At 38.3% G+C, this 22912-nt stretch overlaps 1 protein-coding gene across 43 annotated transcripts in view; it reads left to right on the top strand.

Moving 5' to 3' along the window:
- Nucleotides 1-22912, top strand: part of ARPP21 (cAMP regulated phosphoprotein 21) — a 204612-nt gene that overhangs the window by 133651 nt on the left and 48049 nt on the right. For 27 of the 43 annotated variants that reach the window (XM_068670687.1, XM_068670692.1, XM_068670689.1 and 24 more), the window contains 7 exons: nucleotides 1239-1276; nucleotides 3306-3365; nucleotides 5895-6127; nucleotides 13196-13426; nucleotides 17711-17880; nucleotides 20104-20208; nucleotides 22641-22904. In XM_068670687.1, coding sequence (XP_068526788.1) covers nucleotides 1239-1276; nucleotides 3306-3365; nucleotides 5895-6127; nucleotides 13196-13426; nucleotides 17711-17880; nucleotides 20104-20208; nucleotides 22641-22904 — 1101 coding nt within the window. The remainder of the gene's footprint in view (nucleotides 1-1238; nucleotides 1277-3305; nucleotides 3366-5894; nucleotides 6128-13195; nucleotides 13427-17710; nucleotides 17881-20103; nucleotides 20209-22640; nucleotides 22905-22912) is intronic. The other 16 variants (XM_068670704.1, XM_068670711.1, XM_068670708.1 and 13 more) reach the window with 9 other exon arrangements.

Here is a 22912-nt window from a genome sequence, read left to right as displayed (position 1 = left end):
AGCATTCCCCACACAGGTGATGGGTGGACAAATTACAGTGCTAACAAGAAACTGTGCTGCTTTCTCAGGGCTGAATTCTTTCCTTGGGTGTATTGATGCAATGGCACTGGCTGTGGTGCTGGCTTATACCAAGGGAAAACTTTGCCAATCTGTTTGCTGAGGCCTTGGGAGCAAGTATGGTGTTGGTTCTGGTGTTAGCCAGGGCTCTTTGAGTAGGTAATTAGCTGACCAGTCTTGAAACAGGAACATCCCAAATCCATGCATTTCCTATAGAATTAAGATTTGAGATGTCTAATGATGCCATTCCGTTATTCTTTGAGCTGAGTTCCACTGTTTTGGAAGGGATGGGTGTCATCTGTGTTGCCCTCCACCCTTTGCTTTTCATTTAAATTCTTTGCACGTACTGACTGTCCTTTCTTCTGTACCTCATGGATATATAATCCATGTGACAGCTATGAGGCACGTTGTGTAGAGAACATGAAGTGGGGAAATGAAAAAATCAAAGAGGGAGAATTATTCAAGCAAATTTGAGTGCAGCTTCATTTCTCTGCAGAAAAAAAAAAAAAAAAAAGTAACCCCAAAAGAATTACACACTTGCCAATAGCATTTATTTCTTCTGAGCCCTTCACCTTTCTTGGGATCTAAGTCCTCCATCAGATAACCTTTTAAAATAGATGTTGTTATTGATGTTAATATTATTGTGAATATCATTATCATCGTTTTATATCTCAATGTGGGTATGGCTGTTTCCTCTCCAAGTGAAACACTTAGTATTTCTAGGTACTGCAGCATATTCTCTCTCTTTGAAGAACTTTGTCGATTTTGCATGCTCTCCTCCTGTTTGTCCTCCCTACCTGCAGCTCTGTGCTATTCTGTAACCTTATGTCTGGTAGGGCAGACTAGTGGAACCTTATATTATTTAGGAAAAATATGTTTTCCCTTTGAATCACCAGTATTTTGCACATACTGCCTTCTTCTGATCCCAGGACTGAGAAGTTTCAGTTTGTTTCCAAACTGAGACCCCTTATTGGCAATGTGTTGTAATGCATGAAATTTATTTTACTGGCCTGACCTTATTTTTGACCTTTTTTCCCCTCTTGTCTTCTGCAAATGCAAATGATGCATGAATTGAAATCCCCTTAAGCCTGAACAGGGGAGAAAATTCTAAAATCAAGGAAGGAATTGGAACAGCAGAGCATATCTAGAACGTCTGATACAATGCCTTTTTTATTTTTCAGTCAGTTTGCTCCCAGGAAAACCTTTTTGTGGAAAACAGGTAAAAAAAAAAAAAAAAAAAAAAAAAAAGCTTGCTTTTTAAAAAACAAAATAATGCTTAGCTGTTGCTCTCTATTATTTTGTGTATCCTTAGCTGCTTATCTTAATGCAAAGAGCACTGCGCAGATTCATAATCTATATTATCTGAAGTGTTTTTCTGCTTAAGGAGGGGTGTGGGGCACGGGGGTATGGGCAAGGAAGAGTTTGCCTTTCAAAGCTATATTTGAGCAGATAAGTAAGGTATTAGTGCTGCTTTTCCAACACTTTGCCTTTCAGTTTAAAAAGTGGTTGTGGTGGTGGTGTAGGAAAAAGCCCATCTAATGTTTTATTTCAGGTGACTAATCTCTCTCTGGAATGCCTTCAGAATTCAATTTATCTTTAAACACCACTCTAGCAGCAGCAGCTGGATGATTGTATTTATGCACCACATTTCTGTTTCTGGTGTTTAACCTGCTTTCCTATGGGGCCGAGTGGCAGCATTGACTTTACTTGTTGCTTGTGATAGCTGAGGAGCCCCCCAGATTCCACCTGCTTTACTCCTGCAGTGTAATAATGAAATGATAGTATCTGAGCCAAATGTTACTTTGTCATTACTGTGTGATGGTTCTTATGGATGTTCGTTATAATAAATCCACTTAAAGCAAAGGGAAGAAGAAACTGTGTTAATTATGAAGATGTACAGAATACTAAGTGTTAGCTTTGTAGCAGCCATAAATAAGCATAACTGTGTTGAAGATTGTAGAAACTGTGTGCCTTTATGGCAAATAAGGCTTTCAGTCAAAATACTGGGGATTCCACTGGCAAGTGCTGGAGCAGTGCTAGCCCAACTCTGTCCTATGCAGGTGTTAAAACTGATCATCACTGGCTTGAGGAAGGGAAGATCATCTTTTACAGTATTTCTATTTTTGTCCATCCTTATTTTTGTCATTTGTGGGTAAGGCTGTTACCATGGTAAATGACTCCACAGTAACAGTAGAAAACAGCCTTTCTGATGGAACAGTCCTTACAGTGGAAGGAGGGGTGTCCCTTAAAGAATGGCCACAGCTACCTAACCACTTTGTCTTCTGAGAGCCAAGGATATTACCTCAGCTGCTGCTTCTTTATCATGACTGTGGAGATAATGTTTTGTTAAAATAAATCAAAATTGTAACAAAGGAACCCTGAAAACACAAAATAAGATGTTCCCAAGTCAGTAAGCTTAGCTACTGTGCTGCTAAGTGTAAGATGGGAACCTCTGAGGAATAAATGATGAACTTCATAGCCAGGCCTCAGTTTCGTGTGCATCAAGTCACACACTTTTGTGTGCAGGTGAACGTGACCAGTTCTGATGTCTGCATGTGGTTCACTTCATTTGAACCTGTGAACTGGATTACCAGCTTTCCAGAGTGAGAATACACACTCGGGTGGAGATCAGTAAAAGGCCAGGGTGAAATTTGGACTTGTGTTACCATCAGCACTATTATCCGGAGAGAGACCTCTGCTGCATCCCTCAGAACACTGCTTTTTCTTGCTGCATGCCTTACAGCCTGTGGCCAGGTGAAACACTTAAACTCATACTTAGCTCTCTGCATATGAGCAATCTTGTTGATTTACTGTACTGGTGAAAGTACGTATAGGTTTAAGTGTTTTGCCTCTTTTCATCAGAGAACTTGAGCATTTATCTGAGCTGCAGAGACTTCCAAAGGACTTTGCAAGTACATACAAGTATATGTGGTATTTTGCTGGCTTGTATTTTTTTCTTATTAGGTGATATTTTTATTAATTTTCTTTTGGAGGTAGAAATATAGTTCTTTGGCTACTGAAAACTACCTTGCTTGGTAATGGGAAATAAATGGCCTTCAGCCTCCCTGGTTGACATTTCTTATGTTCTGTTGACTGTGTGTGGGTGGGGTGGGGGGGCAATTTTAGCTTTGGTTCTTTAACTTTTAATCAGGCAAATGGGAAGATGCTCGAAACTAAATGTAATTTTACAGATACGAGAAATTCGTATGACTGTATGTGCTACCATAATCTTTCTTTTCATTTTTCAGTAGGCTCTTGGAAGACAGTAGTATATGCAATGATACCCATAAGAAAAGGCAGCTGTTTAGGTTTGTATGGCTTACTATATTTAACATTTCCCAGTAACTCTCACTTCTGATTCTACCTGTGTCCTCATCAAGGGATACCTTGACGGGTCTGGGTGTATCATTTTTCTGTCTGAAAGGGAGCACAGAGAACAAAGTTGTTATTCTGTCGATCCTGTGCTCTCTGAGTGGGGAGGTCACAACAAAACTTCCTTTGGCTTTACTGATCATTGGCTCAGTCATCTGCTTGGACTGACACAATTTGGTGGTGACTGTGACTGATGGAAGTTCATTCTGCTTTGGTTCGGGCATGTTTCACAGACTAGTGCCTAGCCTGACCTTTTTTTCTTTTCATTGTTTTATTAAAAGCTCTAATAAAAATATACTGACTTGAAGTATTAAATTTAGAGCAGAAGTGTTTTGAAAAGTTTTGTGTCCTTTCCCATCCAAACCCTTGTTCCCTCTGCCTAGAGAACACTCAGGTGTATCCCATATCCCAAATGACATCCCATGACCGAAGGAATCAGTCCAGATTTTCATGGAGAATGCTGGAGCAGTGGAAGACCCAACATGAGTTCCTCTGAGGGGCTTAGGCAGACACGCTTCCCACACCAGAAGCACCCACAGGTTTAAATCAACCAGAGTTCACTATAATCAACCAATAAACCAGGACAAATCTTAATCAGAGCAGGCAGAAGTAACAAATGCTTTCAGAAGCATGTTCTTCACCAAGCATGGGGATAGCTATGTAGAAGTAGAGTGATCACTATGCTCATCTATGCATTGTTGTTTGCATATGTAGCAGTGGTAGTCTGTCACTCTAAGTGTGAATAATTTGTATCACATAATTTCTCACTATGAGGTGCAAGGAGGCAGGTTTATTTGATGTGTACTTGTGTTTGTCAACTGTACATGTCTGCACAGCAGCCGCAGAGGTGAGAAGACCACTGAAGGAGGAAAAGAGCTGGAGCTGCATCCCATGGCCACAGGCAGAAAAATTCTCCATGCTTTAGGCTAGTCTTGATGATCTGAGGGTTTTGGACTAGGCATGCAGGAGTAAGGAGGCATCAAAAATGTCCATGCACAGGCTTTTAATAACTAATATGTATTCAGGTTTGGGGAGCAAATAGGAAATAGAGAACTGGGATATAGAAGCATTAATTTTCTCTCCCTGTTTTTTCACTAGAATATAAATATAAGATTTTTTTTTATATATATACTAAGTTTTAAGCACAAGAATGCAAAAGAATTTGTAAATACTATACCTCTTTTTATTTCCAATTAAATCTGCAGGATAGTTTCTTTTTAAAATCTTTTTCTTTTTTATTTTTATTTTTTTTAATGTTGTTGCTTCTGTGCTGTTTCTCTTTGTGCTTTCCCATTGTCTGGGTATAGCAAAGGTGAACAGATAAACACTGCCAAATCACATTGGTGTGAGGCTCTGATCACAGGCAAGGAATGTGTCAGCCTGATTTTGTCTTTGACACCCTGCTCCTTCACGTCCTCAAGGGCACAGCTTGGCAGGTTCTCCAAGTAGAGAGCAAGAGCTACATTTGCAAGGAGAAGGGGACTGGGGAGGTGGAGAGTAGAAGCAGTCTCATCCTTTTGATTTGTAGAAAGTGCCTTGAGCCTGCAAGGTATTAGAGTGTGAAATAAGACAGAGGGTTGGGAAATGTCTTCTAAAAGCCTTCCAAAAGTCAGTGTTATTAGCCTCACTTGGGATAATGGCTGTAGTAGGCATGCTGGTTTTGTCATTTTAGCAGCACAATATAAGCTATTCATCACAAGTAAGTCAAATTCTCCTCTGGTTTCTGCTCTCTGCTCCTTTTGCTGTGTTACCATGCATGGTGCACTGGCTGCTTTACAGCTGTTTAAGGACAGGTAGTCCTTACCTAGAGCTTTTTGCAACTTAAAGTTGGGACATAGAGGAGGAATATGATCCCAAAACTGATGGGATCTCTAAATGGAGCATTAGCATTGAAGAGTTTGGGGTCATGCTAGGAGCTAAAAGGACACATTTAGGGAAGGGGGTTGGATCACTTTGCAGAGCAGATGAAGAGGCAGGTGAGTGGTGACAAGCTGCAAAAGAATTGAAGAGGGTGGATGTGAAGACCAGGCCAGAGGGCAGGTGAATTTATAGAGGAAAACTGTACAGTTGATGGACAGCGAAGAGAGAAGGAGTGAGTGAGGGATTTTCTGCAGGAGGAGATAATCAACAGGCAATAGAAGTGCTATGTGAGTCCTATGTAATATTGCTTCATCAGTCCTGTCTAGTGAAATGCTCTTGGGATATATGCAAGAGGGAAGCAGCAGTAAGTGCTGCTTATACCACTACCACAAGAGCTACAACAGTGTTAAGTTGCTGAAGGTGGATGAGTATTGGGGTCAAATTCCCCCTTCTATGCATGCTTCTATAAGTACAGAGTATTTCTTTTTCTTCAGTAGGCTCACTGCAGAGTACCCAGAGATAGGCTCTGCCCTGTTGTCTTTTTTTTTTTTTTTTTTTTTTTTGTGTGTGCGTGTGTGCATAAATCTGTTTTCTGATGTCTGCAGGGGTAACAGAGATAGCTCGGGGAAGGCATCTGGCAGTCGGCAGAGCAGTACGGAGAATGAATTGAAGTGGACAGACCACCAGAGGCCATGGAGCAGCACAGACTCAGACAGTTCAAATCGAAATTTGAAGCCAGCCATAACAAAGACAGCAAGTTTTGGTGGCATAACCGTCCTGACAAGAGGAGATAGCTCATCAAGTAACAAAAGTACCGGCAAACTGTCTAAAACAGGTAGCTAGTACTGTATTGGGTTCACAGTACACTTTGTCATGGGTGATAAGTGACTGTACTGAGCATACCAGATATGTGTGTCTATCTATATATATTCTAGTAGCAATAGTAGGTGTACAAACCCTAGGTGAAGTAGGATTTTCCTGGATTAGAGCATTTGCACAACCTATTCAAACACTATCTGCAATTGTTGTAGCCTCAAAAGGTAGTAGTCCTTTTGAACAAAACAAATTAACAGCACAGATATTACTTTTTTATTAATCTTACTCTTTGTGAATAGGGAAGAATGTTGTATATCTGATGAGAAATCCAAGAAATTTTTGTTGTCAGTGCTAAAATACAGACCATCTGTACCACAGAGTAAAGCCTCTTCCAATCTGTTGGCCGATGAGCCAATGTGCTGTAGTGGAATTTCTTGATTCATAGAGGTCCTGTAGCCTCTCCATTTTCTCGTTTGTTTCCAATTAAATGAAAGCCCTATTTAAGGGGACTATGAACCTGGTGGGAATTCTGTATTTATTTGCATTAACTTCATGGGTGCATTAACATATGAGTGAGTCACAGGGTCTGGATCTAAATAATTTTAAGCTATGCCATTAAGCCACTTTATTATATTTTTTTTTTGGTGTAAAAGTGCATAATAAATAATGAGTCCATAAGACAATTCTATCAATTTGGTTCACTTGATAAATATTATACAGGGAAAGTGGTAATCAATACTTAGCACTTAGTGTTTTTTCAGCTTGAGAGTGTTTTATGGATGGTACTTAATTTAAGCCCAGTTTATCAAACATAGATTAGTCAGATTTCACTCCTATTCTCCAAATGGTATGATACGTTTTCTCTGCTTCAGGATGCCCAGGAATGGTGTTTTCATAATAAACTGAGCAAACCTTTGACTTGATAACTACATTCTGGACTTCAAGATCTCAAACATACTCACGGATTTTGGTGCATTTCACAGATGGAAAGTCACCAACTAGTCAGGAACCTTCTCTTTCAAACCCTGATGTTCATAAAGATGCTGGGAGCTTTCAGAATAGCCTGCTTGTTTCTTAATGCTTTTATTTTACCTTTCTTTTTAAGACCTTAGACAATGTTGTTGGTTTTTTTTGGTGGGTTGGTTGGTTGTTTTTTTTTTAACCTTAAGATTCTCCTTCAGTTTTACTTCACTTCTTTATATGTGTAATTCTGTGGAATTAAGACATGAATTTGTCTTTGAATATGGTACAGTATAGGGTTTTGTTTTGTTTTGTTTTACACCTCCAGATTGTTTTTGAGCAGAAGCATACGTAACTTAGCACAACCAGTGTGTATGTAGCTTTGAAAATGTGCTCCTGTATTTTTGTTTTTAGTCATATAAAGGATGAATAGGCTACACAGTGTAGTCCAAAGTATGCAGTAGACCATGTTTATACTTCCAGGTTTCTTTGCCTCCCATGAAACTTTCATTGCATCAGAATTCAATTTGCTGTACATGAATTAGGGAGGAGGCAGAGGTTGCTAGTACGCTTTTTTATGTAGTTCACCTTCAGCAGAGAACAGTTAAAAGTACTTCTCTGCAGCATTATATTGCAGAAATGCAGAGCATTTACCACCATGTCAGGGAAATCCAGTTTGAATTGCTGAGAAATCTAGTTGCAAAAGACTAATACCTTTAAATAACCATCTTAGTGTTAAACATATTAAAGGGTGCACTTAAGAAGATATATTAAGGAGACATCTCTGAAGCATTCCAACAATTTTAATGCATTTGCACTCTATAGGCACCAAATCCAAAATTGCTTCCAAATGAAAGCTCTTACCATAAATTTTTATAACGTAAGTGATATTAAAATTCCATGTTCTTTGCAGAGCAATTGTTGACTTGTTAAAAGCAAAGATCAGCGTGAAAGCTAGATGAGGCATAGAAAGAGTAAAAAAGAAATTAAATAAAAGGGTCTGGGGGAGAGCAAGGTTGGATATCAAAACAAAGACACATCTTTAAAGCCAGGACACAAAGTGAAACTGTCAGTCAGCCTGTGGAAAGTCAGAGGAAATAATATCTGAACTGCTATTTCTGTCCTCTCTGAAATGTTTTTAAATGACATTAAAACAGAAGCAAATGACCTTTCAAAAAATAATGGAAATATGTCTTGTAAGGGTTCTCTCTCCACTTACAAAGAAAAAAAAAAAAGATGCTGAGTGCATTCATACTGCTGTCAGAGCCTCCATGTGTTTTTGCATATGTTTTCCAAGAGGTACTTGAGGTACTAAGCAACATTTCATTTTGCACGTTTCTGCATTAGATCTTCATTACTCTGTAATCCAGTCATAGGCAACAGTAGACATTCTGTAGTCCATAATTACACAGTTAAAGCTCTATCATGGTTTGGGGGTTTTGTTTATTTACAATAGTGATTGAAATGGAATTTCCCAGGTATCATTACAAACACAAGGTACGCTGCTGTGGTAAGACAGAGCTAAATAAACGATAATTCTGTCCTAGTTTTCATCTACAGAAAGTACTGGTATACTCTTTGAAGTGCTTTATGATTCATAGTAATGAATTTAAAGCTTTTCTGTCCTAAGCATAGTAAAAACAAAATCTGTCTGAAGTCTGCAGTGCCTCAGAATGTTCTTCATTGGCCAAATGATGGAAAATGACAATTTTGAATGTGAAAGTTATTCTACATCAATGACAGTCATCCAGTCTCAATTATGTTTCTCGAGCATGGACTTTAAGGATTTTCTTTGACGGCTAACAGCAGCCTTTGAGAATATATATAGTGATGCAATATTAGCAGTGTAGTCTTTCCAGATCATTTCTAATATTGTCATCAGAATTAAATGTTCTGCCCTTAACCTTAACTTTGATAAATCAGTAATTGATTTTACATAGCAGAAATAAAGAAACTGAGCACAGAAGGATGTTTGCCTCCTCTTGGGCAAAGACAGATCAGAGAACATGCTGTATAGCAGTGTCTATTAGTCTTATATTTTAATTGCATTCAACTGTATGGTAATAAACGTGTTTAACAAAGGAAATATGCTACTTCATTCTTGCAAACTTCTCAAAAGGGTCTGTTTGAAATCCATTGTGTGGCTATTATACCGGTTCTGAGTACTATTTTCATGCACCTGTTGATAGTTTAGAAGGCACTGTTCCACTTAAAAACACAGTTCTTATATTTGAAATAAAGTTTTCTACTTCCGTATTTTGCAGCTTAGTAACTTAACAAATCACTACTGGATCGTGTTCCTACAGTGTAGGGACATCCTACAAAACCTTGATTAGTTTAGATTTCCTGCAGGAATAATGGACTTCCCAGGGTTGAGTAAATGATGTCCCTATGGCTAACAAAGATGTATCTCTGCAGTCTTTAACCATATCCGTGAAGGGAAAATCTAGTTCATAAACCACCATGCTATTTTCTGGCACATTGCAATAGCTTTTAGTACATGTTATTAGGAGGTAAGACAAGATGTGTTCAAAAGAAACATATGCATCTTTATATCTACTTAATTATTGGAAGATACACTGCAATCTTTACTTTCAATGGTGCATTATTTAGCTTTTCTTACTGCATTATTTTCCATCAAGTGGAATACACATCTGTTGGAGTATATTTCTTTACTTCCCTTTATGAAAAGCTGTCTGTCTTGGGATATTAGCTGTGTTGATAGATATCTGTAGGAATCATTAACTTCCTTGGAGTGGCTCCAAATAATTGTAGCACTATCCAAACCTCTCCGGTTAGGTGTTCATTGCTACTCCTGTCAGGCAAAGGTGATTATACTGCAGGCATTTCATTACAATAACTTTTTTTTTTAATGAGATATCCTATAAATTATAACTTTGTATATGGGTTTTGGGGAACTGTATTTCTGCTTCTTTATGATTTTCTTTAATCAGGTATTAGCCTGATAGATCTCGTAACTCCAAAAAAAGTTGTAGGAGTGCTGATGTGTGGGCAATAAATCTTGAACCAACTGTTTCCAATCATACACTTCCCACCAACTGACTGTACTAAAACATCAATCTTAATTTTAGAAACACAGCTTGCAGAAAATTGTGTTCACGTGAGCACATACGATTATCATTTTAAAAATAAATAAATAAATAAATTGTAATATACAGGAATGCAAGTGATTTATTAAAGTAGCAAGGAAATATTTCTAAACAGCACTGTACTGTTCCTGAAAAATTGACCAACTGGAGCAAATATTGGGTAGAACTTGTGTCCAGTTGATAAGAAAGGAAAAACTCATCATGGACTCACAAGATGGGCTGAGCAAAGAGGCTGAAATTCATCAGATACTGAATACTAACCAAAAGAAAATAGAGCAAGCCACATCACATCGCTTACTAGAGCTCAAGTACTGGAAAATGAATGGAACCTTTCTTCTTTCCCCCTAAAAATTAAGCTATTAAGACTCTGTGGTTATTTTTCTGTTTCATTCTCTTTCAATGCTCTTTGAACTGCTATACAGAACACTTAAATATATTTATATTAATTGGAAATGATGAGAATATGAAGGTGGTTATGTCAGCTGTGAAGCAGTAAGAAAATTATAGGAGAATCCAGAAGTAGCCATCATTGCATACTGGAAAAAGAGGTTGGGTTGTGTAATGGGGGCAAAACTCTAAACTACTCAAAACTTCTTTCAGAAGTATTTAGTAAGACCTTTCGTAATGTGAATCTGAATAAAGTCAGATAGTTCACTTTTTCATTTGCTACAGTACTGAATGCATTATGTGGTGATTTCTTATTCCAAATTCAGAAACTATGAAAACAGCTAATCAGAGCTACAAAGACAAGATTAATTGGTGGTAATTTCCAAACATCAGTGTTGGAGTTTATTTGGCTTAATATGTCTAGACTTAAAACGATAAGAAGTAAGTTGTAGTGTTGGAAAAGTTAACATAGATTGTAATAATACTGGATAAATGGTGGCAAGAATGGTGAAGTAATAACATCTGAGATTTTTTTTTTTAAATATTCAGTTAATTGCTGAAATAGTTTTGCACCTTGTTTTCATTCTTTCAAAATTGATCTTCTGCTGCAGGATAGAGCAGATTTTTGATCTTTTAAGGCACGTATTTCAAAGCTATCATCTTAGGCAACGTGATTGTTCTACTGTTCCTGTCTGCCATTTGATGAGTACATCTGAATTCATTACAGTCCTTTGGCTTCTAACATTCAGAAGTTGGTAAAGATCAGTCTGTGATTCTGCCATAAAACCAGCTGAAAGGAAGGGAAAAATTTGTATGTCAGAGCTTCGTTGTTTTTTTTTTTTTAATTATTATTATTATTTTTTTTTTTTAACCTAACAGCATTTCTTCAAATAGCACAAAATGGGGAGAGAAGAGTGAACTTAGGTTTGATACTACTTATAGATGTAGAAATAATAACAGAGATGTGATAGTGATGGGGGCTATGGAATCTCATCCTGAATTTCCAGGTGGCTTTGTAGCCCATAGAATTCAATAGATGACAGAGAAAAGGAGAAAGTAAAGCAAAACATCAAGCAACATGAAATGCACGTACAATTGCCAGATGAGTCCAGGAAGGGACCTGGTAACTGCCGCAGAAGGAAAATAAAACTCCAGCAAGTGCATTTACATCTGGGAGAAAGATGCCAAATATCACTTGTAGCTTGCTGAGGAGATGACCTCCACGAATATCTCTGCAATTAGTACAAATGCTGAAATCTTTAATCATCCAATAAATAGGACTGTCCCTGGAGGAATGAATAATCTCTCTATTTCCAGCCTCAGTCTACACAGAGAGCAAAAATTAACTAAAACATTAAACCAACTTCTTTTGCAAAGACATTTTTTGAAAAAATTGTATTTGTAGAAATAAATATATATATATGTAGGAAATCACTATGACTTTCTTGATTAGATATTGGAGAAACAGATTTAGTGTCCTACCAATGGCAAGTAGTGCACAGCTCATAAAGAGGATTATCTCTGTCATAGCTACAATACAGAAGTGAAGTTTGAAATGTACATTAGCTTTTAAACAACATTCAATAATGATCTGCGGAAAGACACTGTATGTTTTAGATAATGGGATACTGGTGTGATTTCTTCAGAGGAAACCTGTTTTGCTCTAATTATGAGGAAAGAAATTAATTCCAATATGGATTTGATTAAGAATTGAATCCAAGTAGTTGACTGCTGGATCCTTCTGTAGCATCCCCTTTATAAATGCTGTATTTTGGCCTTGAAGTAAGAAGTTTGATGAAAATGAAGTCTGAATTCTGCCTTTCCTTTTAGTTTATACCTGCAGGAAGACCCTAAGAAGGTTATAAAAAATATAAGTTACACAGAAGTAAAATACAAAAAAAGTTGCATTTTTTTCATCTGGAAGGAAGCATCTGTATAAGACATTTACTTTCATACCTCTTATGTATTTGCCTTAACATCCTGCTATTAAGGAGCCATTCATCTGAGCCTTATGTTCTCAGAGATTCTTATCATTTTTACAGGACAGAAATTGCAATCTGATCAAGTAAAATCTCTGAAATTTGGAAATTACATTAAGTTTTAAAAGAATGCAGGTCCCTATCCTTCCAGGTACAAATATATTTTAGCACATTTGATTTAGCTTCATCGATCAGCTTAAATAATCTAGGTGCTGAAAAATCAAAGTTGCAGAAATGTTAGGTAGCTGTGAGTTAATGCCACATGTAGCACAGCTACTGTGTTATCTGACTGAGAAAGCAGTTGCTGTTTTTTTTTCCTTGCAGAAAACATTTTTAGTTTCTAACCCTGTGTTTAGCTTTTATACTTTATGAACCACTACCTTTGCATTCTAAATACATACTGAGTGGTCTGTGTTCTGCTTGATAAAACTGTTTTCTTAGATGTGGAGGAACAGGTTTTGCTGGAGGAAAAAGGGATCTTTTGAATTAAGTTCATCTGAATACTGAGCTCAGTGTGGAGGGAAAACTCCACTTCTACCAGCTGGGCATAGACTAATGCTTGCCTTTGCAATATGTGAAGCCTTACCCCTATGTATGCGATGTGTCTGATGGAGACTTGGGAACTTCATAACTGTGGTTGTGTCTCTCTGTTAGGCTCAGAGTCTTCCAGCAGCGCTGGTTCCTCAGGATCCCTGTCACGAATACATCAGCCTCTCCAAAGTGCACCTCTTGTCCCTGGGGTGACGGCCAGCTCTTCAGGCACCGTGTCCTACCCTGAGAATGGGATGAGTGGCCAGGTGGCATCCAACAACACCAGCTATATCATTCTTCCACTTGAAGCTGCAGGGATACCGCCTGGCAGTATCCTGCTCAACCCACACACAGGTCAGTCCGATGCTCTCCTGCCTTGTACTGCCCTTCAGTGTTTCTGATGGCATCTGGGAACTCAGCAAATTCCATGTTTCTAGAAAGATTTTCTGGTGGGAAATGATAGAAACATAATCTGGCTTGGGTCTGCATGAGTATTTTCATCTTGTAAAGTCCTGGCACTCCTTGGCTATGAATTCTCTGAGATCCCATTACCTTTAGTAAATGTTGATGCTCTTCCATATTGAGCATGCTGAAATATGGTGCAACTGAATGAAGTCTGATGCTCAAAGTTTTAGAAATTGCGCTTAGCATTAGAAGAATTTCAAAAGGCTTAGATGCTGCTTTTGAATTAGCACTTTGGAGTTGATTTTCTTATGTAAACTGTGTGATTAGTAATTGTATTTAAACTAGAAGGTTTTGTGATAAGAGAAAGTTTTAATCTCCTCAGTTCTGCATTGTTCTGGTAGTTAACAGAACTGCAGAGCGCAAGCAAGACACTCACTGTCATCTAAGTGCTTTAGAAACCACTCAGCCTGAACCCGAGTGCTTGTTGAAAGTTTAAGGCAATTTGTTACCTCCTTGGTCCGGATGAACCTTAAAAAGGTTCACAGAGGTTGAGACTGTGATGCCTCTTCAGTGTTTTTGCAGTATTTCAGTGACCATGACTAGCTGTGCTGTCATCCTTAGATGAGTTATGCTGGGTTTAAAATAACAAAGCATACAGAGCACTGAATTTTCCCTTCTGCTGGGAATTGAGAGTTCAACTCCAAAATATTTTTTTCCAAAGTCTTTAATAGAGCATTCAAGAGCTTTTTATTTGAGGATTATTACTTAAAACCAGTATTTCATATATATTACACCTCTCTGTTATGAGATCTTGATGCAAATGTGTAAAGCTGATCTGTGAGTCCACTACTAAAAATATTCTTTTAGTTAGAGTGGAGTCAAGAAAAACTGAAAGTTGCAGTATTTAAGAAAAACATGCTCTCAAAAAACTGTTAAACCAAGCTTTCCTTAGGCATATACAGATAGAAGCATCTGGTGTTGTATAATACCCATTAGTATTGTCACTAGTCCAGAGTACCTGGTCTTTCCTCTTAGCTTGCCTCATTGTCTGCAGAGGTATAACCAAGAGCTCCATGTGTGTTGTATGTTTAATATTCAGAGAGTAAGTGGGTTTTGTGCACACGTAATAGTGTGCTGTTGTATATTTTTTGATTATTTTTTTTCCAGACCGTAAGTTTTGTTTCTGTAGTCCATTTGTAAATATATGCATACCGAAGAAAATGGAGGGAACAAATCCATCTAAGGACTGAAATTCTCAACTTCAATGTATAGCTTTCATGCTGTTACATGTGCTGAAAGTCAGTCTATAATGTAGTGTCTATTGTGTTTTTAAAATGCAGCAAAATACATGCCGCAAATTTGCCACTCCTTGGGCTCAAAATCTTTGCATCTTATTACAGTAACATTACAAAAGAAGCTCTGTGGGGAGGAGACATAGAGATTGCTGGATGCTGTGCTCGACTATCAAAGTGATGGATGCTGTCAGAAACATAGATGAAAAGAAGACAGTTTAAAGAAAATGAAAAAAAAAAGAGCTTTGTTTCCTGTAATGAATAGATTTTCTTTCTTTATGTAATATTATTCTTTAGTTCTTTATTCTCCTCTTGGAAAGTGGTTACTTCCTATCTTCTCTTTTGATCCTAACGTTGTGTCTTTAAAGATCTTTGCTTCCTTTCACACTACAGAGACACTGACCGTGTAAGCCCCTAATGGCACCCAGAAATGTTGTCAGACTCCCTTCTCTCATACTGCTTAGCTCCTTCTCAGGTGTTAGTAACCCATGCTTTCTTTTCCATATCCAGTTTCCTTCAACTCCTCTCCTTGAGTTTAGCCCTCTTCTTCCCAAGATAGAGAAGGTTCTGGCTTGCTTTGGAAAGAGACCATTAATGCAGCTATGTTCTTTTACTTTGCATTTCACCCACCTCACCAGTCTGTTTTACTCTTTAAAGGATTCCCCTTGACATGTTATCTGACTTGACCTCTTTGACAGTCTAAGAGCATGTATGTTTCATTCTCCTTCAAATTGACATCACAGTCTTCGTCCTATCAGGGCCACAGTTCATAATTTAAATATGCCTTCCCTGTTACAATCTGATCTCTCCTTTTCATTTTCTATTTAAAAAAATTCTTGTTAAAAGGTCTTTTTCTCATCTGTAAAAGCATTGCTGGACTTTTTCTCTTCAGTCCTGTCATTATTTGCTGATCCACGTGAAACATTCTTTATGGTTTCCCTTCAGCATCTGGCACAGGCTTCAGGAGCCTGTTACCCTGCTCACCCAGTCTGGCTTCCAGCAGGGCACTTAGTGGTTTTTGGAATCATTTTCTCCATGAGCCTCTGCCATGGTGTTTTTCCCTTTAGACAGCAGTCAGTGGCATTTTGGTTACAAGTACTTATTCTTTGCAGCTTTGCACCATGTTATTTGCCAGCAGGGTCACAGCTGATTCTTAAGGAGAAGATAACCTTTAACTAAATTTCCACAATCTCATTTTGTGGCACTTGAATATCCCAAACTCATGAGGAAACACCAATTGGAAGTAAATATGTGTTTTTACAGAATCACAGAATCATCTAGGTTGGAAGAGACCTCCAAGATCACGGAGTCCAACCTCTGACCTAACACTAACAAGTCCTCCACTAAACCATATCACTAAGCTCTACATCTAAACATCTTTTAAAGACCTCCAGGGATGGTGACTCAACCACTTCCCTGGGCAGCCCATTCTAATGCCTAACAACCCTTTTGGTAAAGAAGTTCTTCCTAATATCCAACCTAAATCTCCCCTGGTGCAACTTTAGCCCATTCCCCCTTATCCTGTCACCAGGCACGTGGGAAAATAGACCAACCCCCACCTCGCTACAGCCTCCTTTAAGGTATCTGTGCTGTTAGTAAGTATCATTGCAGCCTTCCCCAGTCTCCTAAAGTACTTCTGTCACCTGAGACTTCCAAGCTGAGAGGGAGGAAAACAGGACAGGACATTTCTTTCCATGCTATTTCACCCAGGGTCTTCATAGCAACAAGCAAGAAACCATCTAATGGGAAACTGACCTCTGCTTGCCTTCTACTTGCTTTGATTGTTACCTTTCTCATTGTGAGTGTGACTTAATCCAGCAAATGTGGAGAGAGAAGGCAAGGTTTCTTTAGCTTGTTCTTCTCATATGGTTCTGACCACAATAAGAGGAAGGAACCAAAAGACAGGGGTTGATGAATAGACAGAATAGGCAGAGGCACTACTTTTACCAGAGGTGGTATAAAAAACAGAAATTAGTCATTTTACTATTACTGAGTCACCAGATTCCTCCAGACCTCTCATTTTATCTGAAACATTCCTACTTCAGATGCCTACATTGTTATCACTTTGTGGTTTAAATTTATCATTTCTCATGTAAACATATAAATCCTTTGATTTATGAATTTATAATTTATAATTTATGTATTTGTCTTCACTTCTATAAGGTCACAAATACATGTTGCCTACAGAGGAAAACCAAAAATAATTTTTTTCCTCTGTAAGGCAATGACTTTGGTAAAAATATTTTTTTACAGATGTTAATTTTGCAGGACTGCTTTCCCCAGCTAAAATATCTGAAGCAGAGTTCAGCAACTTATACGTTATGTACGTACCAACTTCTGCCAGTAGTGGAAATGTATGTAAAAGATTTTCACAGACATCTTAAGTATTTCTTCCCTGATAACTTTCAGGGCTGCCTCCTGTAATTACTTAGGATACCAGTCTCAAGAGAATAACACTGTTATTACAGTGTGTAAATAAATTAGTAACAAGGTCTTTTTTTTACTTCTACATATATAAAGTACAGTGTGTCAAGAGGAGCTATATACATTTAGCTACTGTTGTGCAGCAATAAAATGTATATGAATATCCTCTGGTTCCAGAGTTCAGTTTTAATATTAACTGATTCATCGCTGAATGACTTCAAGTAATCATGGCACCTGAATCATCTTATAGTCATGGCAACCTTTTATTCACTCTTTGGAAATTAGTACTGCCAAAACAATAATATGTTATCTGAACAAAAATCTGTTATTTGTTATCCGTGCCTGAAATAAATAAATAAAAACATGGCCAATATTGTAATGAGGCATTGAGAGTAACTAGAACTTTACTGTTGTAGTAGGTCAGTTAGTAATCACTTAGACAACCTTCTGGGCTTTCATACAGAAAATAGAACATTTTAAAAAGTGTTCATCACTTTTTGATGTTGTTTTGTTTCAGGTCAACCATTTGTAAATCCTGATGGGACGCCTGCAATATACAATCCTCCCAGCAGCCAGCAGACAATGAGGAGCCAGATGGTGGGACAGTCTCAGCAGCAGCCTTCATCCCAGCAGCCTCAGCAGGTTCAACAGCCACAGCAGCAAATGGCAAGTCACCTTGTCACACAGGTAGGTGTGGAGGCCATTGGGAAAAGAAGTGAAGCTCTCAAGGATATGAAGAAGGACAGAAAGATTAGGGTAGGGAAGGATGCAGCTAGACAAAATATCTTTGAGACAAATGGGGCCCATGATATATTTATTCAATGTGGATGAAACAGCTGGAGTAGAAGATTTCTTCTTAAAATTCCATCTAAAGGATGGTTTCATTTTGAAAAAGACCATTAATCTAGTTGGAATATGTCTACATAGTCTTTAAATTTATTTTGGAAAAATTGCCATGTACGTGAAAGTTGAAGCATTCAATTTCAGACTAGTTCAATCTGTAGCTCTGTACAAATTGTGAAGTTGAGTGAAATTATGGGAGCTCAGATCTATATTGACTCTTTGCCGGACAACTTTCCATGGCTTGGAAAATAAAAGTGTGTAGTATTAATGGTTTCTCCTTTGTAATGTTTAATTACTCTCCCCATTTCCTCTATTTTTATTGGTATGTAGGTTTATACTAGTTTTTACTATAAATAGTAAATAGTTTTTTTACTATTTTTACTAGTAAATAGGTCTTTACTATTAATAAGAAAGCTCTCGGTAAATTTGCTCCCTAATGCTAGTAGACCATTAGCAGTACTGCGTAAAATTTTACAGTACTATTCTCATTATGCATTTCTGCTCTCTCGATAAGAGTTGCGGCATGCGATATAGGTAGAGGTTACAAGAATATTTACACAGACCAAACAGGCATGGAGATTTTCATCACCACCATGCCTGAGGTAGGGTATTGACCACTGTTTCTTAGCTGCAATGTCTGTCAAGCTGAGGGCAGAACTAGAATCCATTAGTGATAATGTGAGAAGGGAAGGAGGAGAATTTGAACAGCAACTTTTCAAAGTTTACCACTTTGTGGACCTTTAAGGATCCTTGAGAGCTCTGTGCGTGCTTGGCGGCTCTGGCCATTCATACTTCTACAGATTTCTCCTGATGTGGTGTGAACTGCCACAAACATTTCCCTGTCACTTTCAATAGCAGTGGGGTTGTGTTAAAAAATTCAGGTACAACTTGGGACCCTGCAAACTCCTTTTCAAGTTATATCAGGGCTGGGCTGTAGGTAACCTTATCTCCAAGCACCCTTTCCCCAACAGAAAGACACATGGTCTTCTGTCTGTGCACCATGCTCTGGCTACAACCCCACTCCTAGCTGGAGCTCTGGAGCTACAGCAGTAGTGGGGAACAGCAGCATAGTTTAGGCACAGTGCCATGGTGCTTCAACTCCTTGGCCCCTGGATGTCTGTGGCACATGGCCAGACATAGCCAAGCATGGGTAGCAGCCTTTCAGTCTGACTCAAACTTAATTTTGTGGATTGCATGCCTACTCCCTCAGCATGAACTGCAAAGCAAGCAGAGGGAACTACTCCAGCAAGAATCCTATATTCTACTTGCTCCCAGAGCAAACAAAATCTACAGGGCTTTTTGTGTTATAATTTGGCACAGTTTCATCCCAGCTTATCCTGTGAGACAATGTTTAAATTTAGTGAAATGCTCCAATTTTACTGGGTTTGGACTAATGCTTGTGGTTTTTGTCTTGATTTGGTCTCAGCAGTTTTAGAAGAAGAAGGTGGTAGCAAACCTGTGTAAGATTCAAGGTAAATGATAGATTAAAATAAAAGGAGTAGTAAAGCTATTCCAAGGCAATAATGCTGTAGAAAATTGTTCTTTTGCTTGGACGAAATGTGCTTTGAGCTGACAGACCTCTCTCTTGTTAATTTACAACCTGTTTTTCTCTTTCTAGCTACTGTGTTCTGCCAGAGCAGCTTTCCAATCAGTATTCCTTTGCCTATAGCACACTCAAATGACTTAAATCAGTCATTATCGGCAAAATCCACATACTTACACTGTGTTGCTCTTCTATTTTATTTCAGAAAATTAAATGTAGAATCTTAATTTTGGTTTTGCTTCACATCAGTAATAAGAGGGTATAGCTGTGGCTTCATTTACTCTAACAGCCATCAAATATAAGAAAATAAGCAGAAATTCGTAATAAAGAATTGTTTGTGAAAAGATAAATCAAGGACTAAAATCAAAGTACCTGATCTCTTGTACTGTACTGGTGATTAGTCACCTGCATTTTCAGAGCTGTGTTTGAGAAAGACCTTTGTTCTTAGTAACAGAGTTTGTTGTTGCTGTTCTCTCTCTCTAAGTGGGTTGTACTTATTGCCTTTTGCTGTGTTTATTTTGCAGCCTGTTCAGGCCATGCAGCCATCTTCTCAGTCAGTCCAATATCCAGCAGTTTCTTATCCTCCCCAGCATCTCCTGCCAGTCTCTCCAACACAGCAGTTTTCTGTGGTACTAAAGACTTTTGTATTTTCCTTTACTTGAAGTTGTGCGTGTGTGTGCATGAGTGTGCTTGAGAGCCTCAAGGACTTGAGACCACAAGGGACTTCCCAAAATGAGACCCCCATCTCAATCCCTTTTTGCCTTAACACTTTTGATACTGACAAGCATTTTGTAAGAGTGTATCCACTGATTCTAGTTATCCAGCCTGGGCAATGAAGTTAGGAGAAGGGTTCTCTATCCAGTTAGTGGAACCTCCAGAAAATACTCTGTTGCGCCTGTGTTAGGAACATGTCTCTCCCCATTTTGTCAAGGGAGCTTAAATTGTTAACTTGAGTGTTTGAGATTTAGACATTTTATGTCCACAAATACAGGAGAAGAGACCTCTAGGACATCAATATACTAAAACTGCTGCCTGGATTTATTCCCTGATCATACCAGAGCACTTGGAAAACAGGGTATTGATGAGCCAGCTGCAAAAGGTGTGATATTATCATGTATCATGACAAAGCACTAATGGCTCATATATAATAAAAATAGAGTACACTTTTGGAGTTTCAATCTGGCTTAGTGCTTATAGGACTAAGTTTACACAGTTGTAAAATGAAGCTGATATTTTAAGAGGTGCTACAAGTTTTTGTTTTGTTTTTCTTGTTATTCTCTCTCATGCTGGTAATATTGTTTAAGGCTGATTTTTTCCAAGGTAGAGTTGTCACCTAGTTATAATAAAAGATGGAAACAAAGCCGAACAGATCCCTGCAGCTGGAATAGTATTATTAATTCCTGGTAGATGAACAGTAAAAGGCAAGAAAAAAAGACCGCTGCTGAATGGAAGTTGGATATCTCAGTGCTAGTTCCCATGAAAAGTATCTTGTCCTGCAGGCATCTCAGGTTGTTCTAATTGGTAGTAATACCTCGGCCGATAGTTTTAGTGGCTAACTTAATAGTGAAGCTTCACCTTCTTTCTGAAATTGTTTTCATAAATGCTGAACTAGTGTCCTTATCCATTATATTATACATACAGTGTGTTAAATTGTAGAGTTTTGAAGTTCTTGGTCTCTATTGTGCAAATCCAGAGGCATTCCAGGTGCAGTGAAGTTTCTCATTGAATTTATTTGCACACTTGCCATCCAGGTAGTCCATGTACTAAGTTTTTAAAGAAACAACTTCAAATAGATGACTTATGTGCCTGAATATAAACGTAGGGTGATGCTAAATTTAATAGCGATCCTTTCTTTTGTCACCTGAAGTTCTAACTAAGAGTGTTTAAAAATTAGTTTGACATTATCTTTTTGCAGACTGGAAGGGTGAGTCTCTGTGTAACAAGTGGTTGTTGCAGTGCTCTCTGCAGAAACCCTTTTTTCTATTTTGAAGTTTCCCATCATAAGTATATTGTGTGGAATGGTTTTGGAGAGCGAAGTACCACAGGGATGTCAACACAATCAAAGAGGCTTCACTTAAAAATAGATTGGGTGTTTTAAGTAAAAGTAATTTTTGTATTGCATATTCCTTGTCCCTGAGAAGGAAATAAAGAAGGGACTGTAGTCTGCATATTAGCACTCACTGTAGTTTTATGATGAATTTATTACTATACAGAATACATTTTAATGTTGGATATTTAAGTCTTGCAGTATGGGCACAAATGAAGATGCATAGAACCACATTTGTAAGTCTTTGACCTCCATAAAATAAACTTGAGGGTTAATTTTGTATGGATATTTTTGCAAGACTGAACAGATACTGTCTAGAATCCTCGTGTGTCATTACCAGCATGTAATGAGACTTAGGTCCATTGACTTAGTTTGGTATGTTCATCCTACCATAGATTTTTCCTCCTCTCCAGTCAAATAAAATACTTGTTTCTTTTCAACGCTGAATAAAAAGTCTTGAAATAGTAACTGAAGGCTTAGCTTTTTTTTTTTTTTTTTTTAACCTTCTCTGTGTTTGCAACCTTGGATTTTTTCAAAACAGTCCAAAAAGGAAAAGGTCTGCACCTGAATCCTACTGAATTCCTCTTGGGATCATTTTGAAACACAGGTGAAATTGCCAGCATGTCTTTGGCTGAGGAATTCTGTGGGGAAGAGGTATTCATCATAAAGTTATTCTTGTGCCCTTTATACTGAAAATGTCATCTTCTGAATCCTGTAAAGTTCACTGTCATTTAGGGTGAAAAAAAAGGGAGTGGGGAGGGTAAAAGCCAAAATAATTGGCTTTTGTGCTAATCATCTTGCAGCCCAGAAGTCTTGTCAAAGCTTTTATAGTCATTTTCATTTTAATTGCCTTCATTTTTGGTAGATATTCATGCAAAGTTTAGCACTTACTTGAGCTGAGCAATTCGTTTTCCCCTCATGCTCTGTTTGAATCTATTTTGTTTTGCTAATTTGCATAAGTGTCTACCACAGATATCATGTCTACACCATTTTCTACTGGCTTTTGCCCTGCAGCGAGATGACATGACAACACAGTTTAACCAGATGAGCTTGAGTCGTCAATCATCAGGAGACAACCCTGAATCACCTTCTGGCCCTGTCTACCCGTCACCTATCTTACAGCAGCCTGCCCAGCAGACGGGTTACATTATGGCTTCCCCAACTCAACAGCTTCCCCCAGGAGGCTTTACAGGTTCAGGTCCACCAGTGTCTCAGCAAGTGCTGCAGCCACCACCGCCGCCCCAAGGCTTTGTGCAACAGCCACCACCACCTGCTCAGGTAGGCAA

This window comes from Anas acuta, chromosome 2 (assembly GCF_963932015.1).
Source record: "Anas acuta chromosome 2, bAnaAcu1.1, whole genome shotgun sequence".
Taxonomy (NCBI): domain Eukaryota; kingdom Metazoa; phylum Chordata; class Aves; order Anseriformes; family Anatidae; genus Anas; species Anas acuta.
The sequence above is the reverse complement of the archived record's forward strand: the minus strand, read 5'-3'. Positions and strand labels throughout refer to the sequence as shown.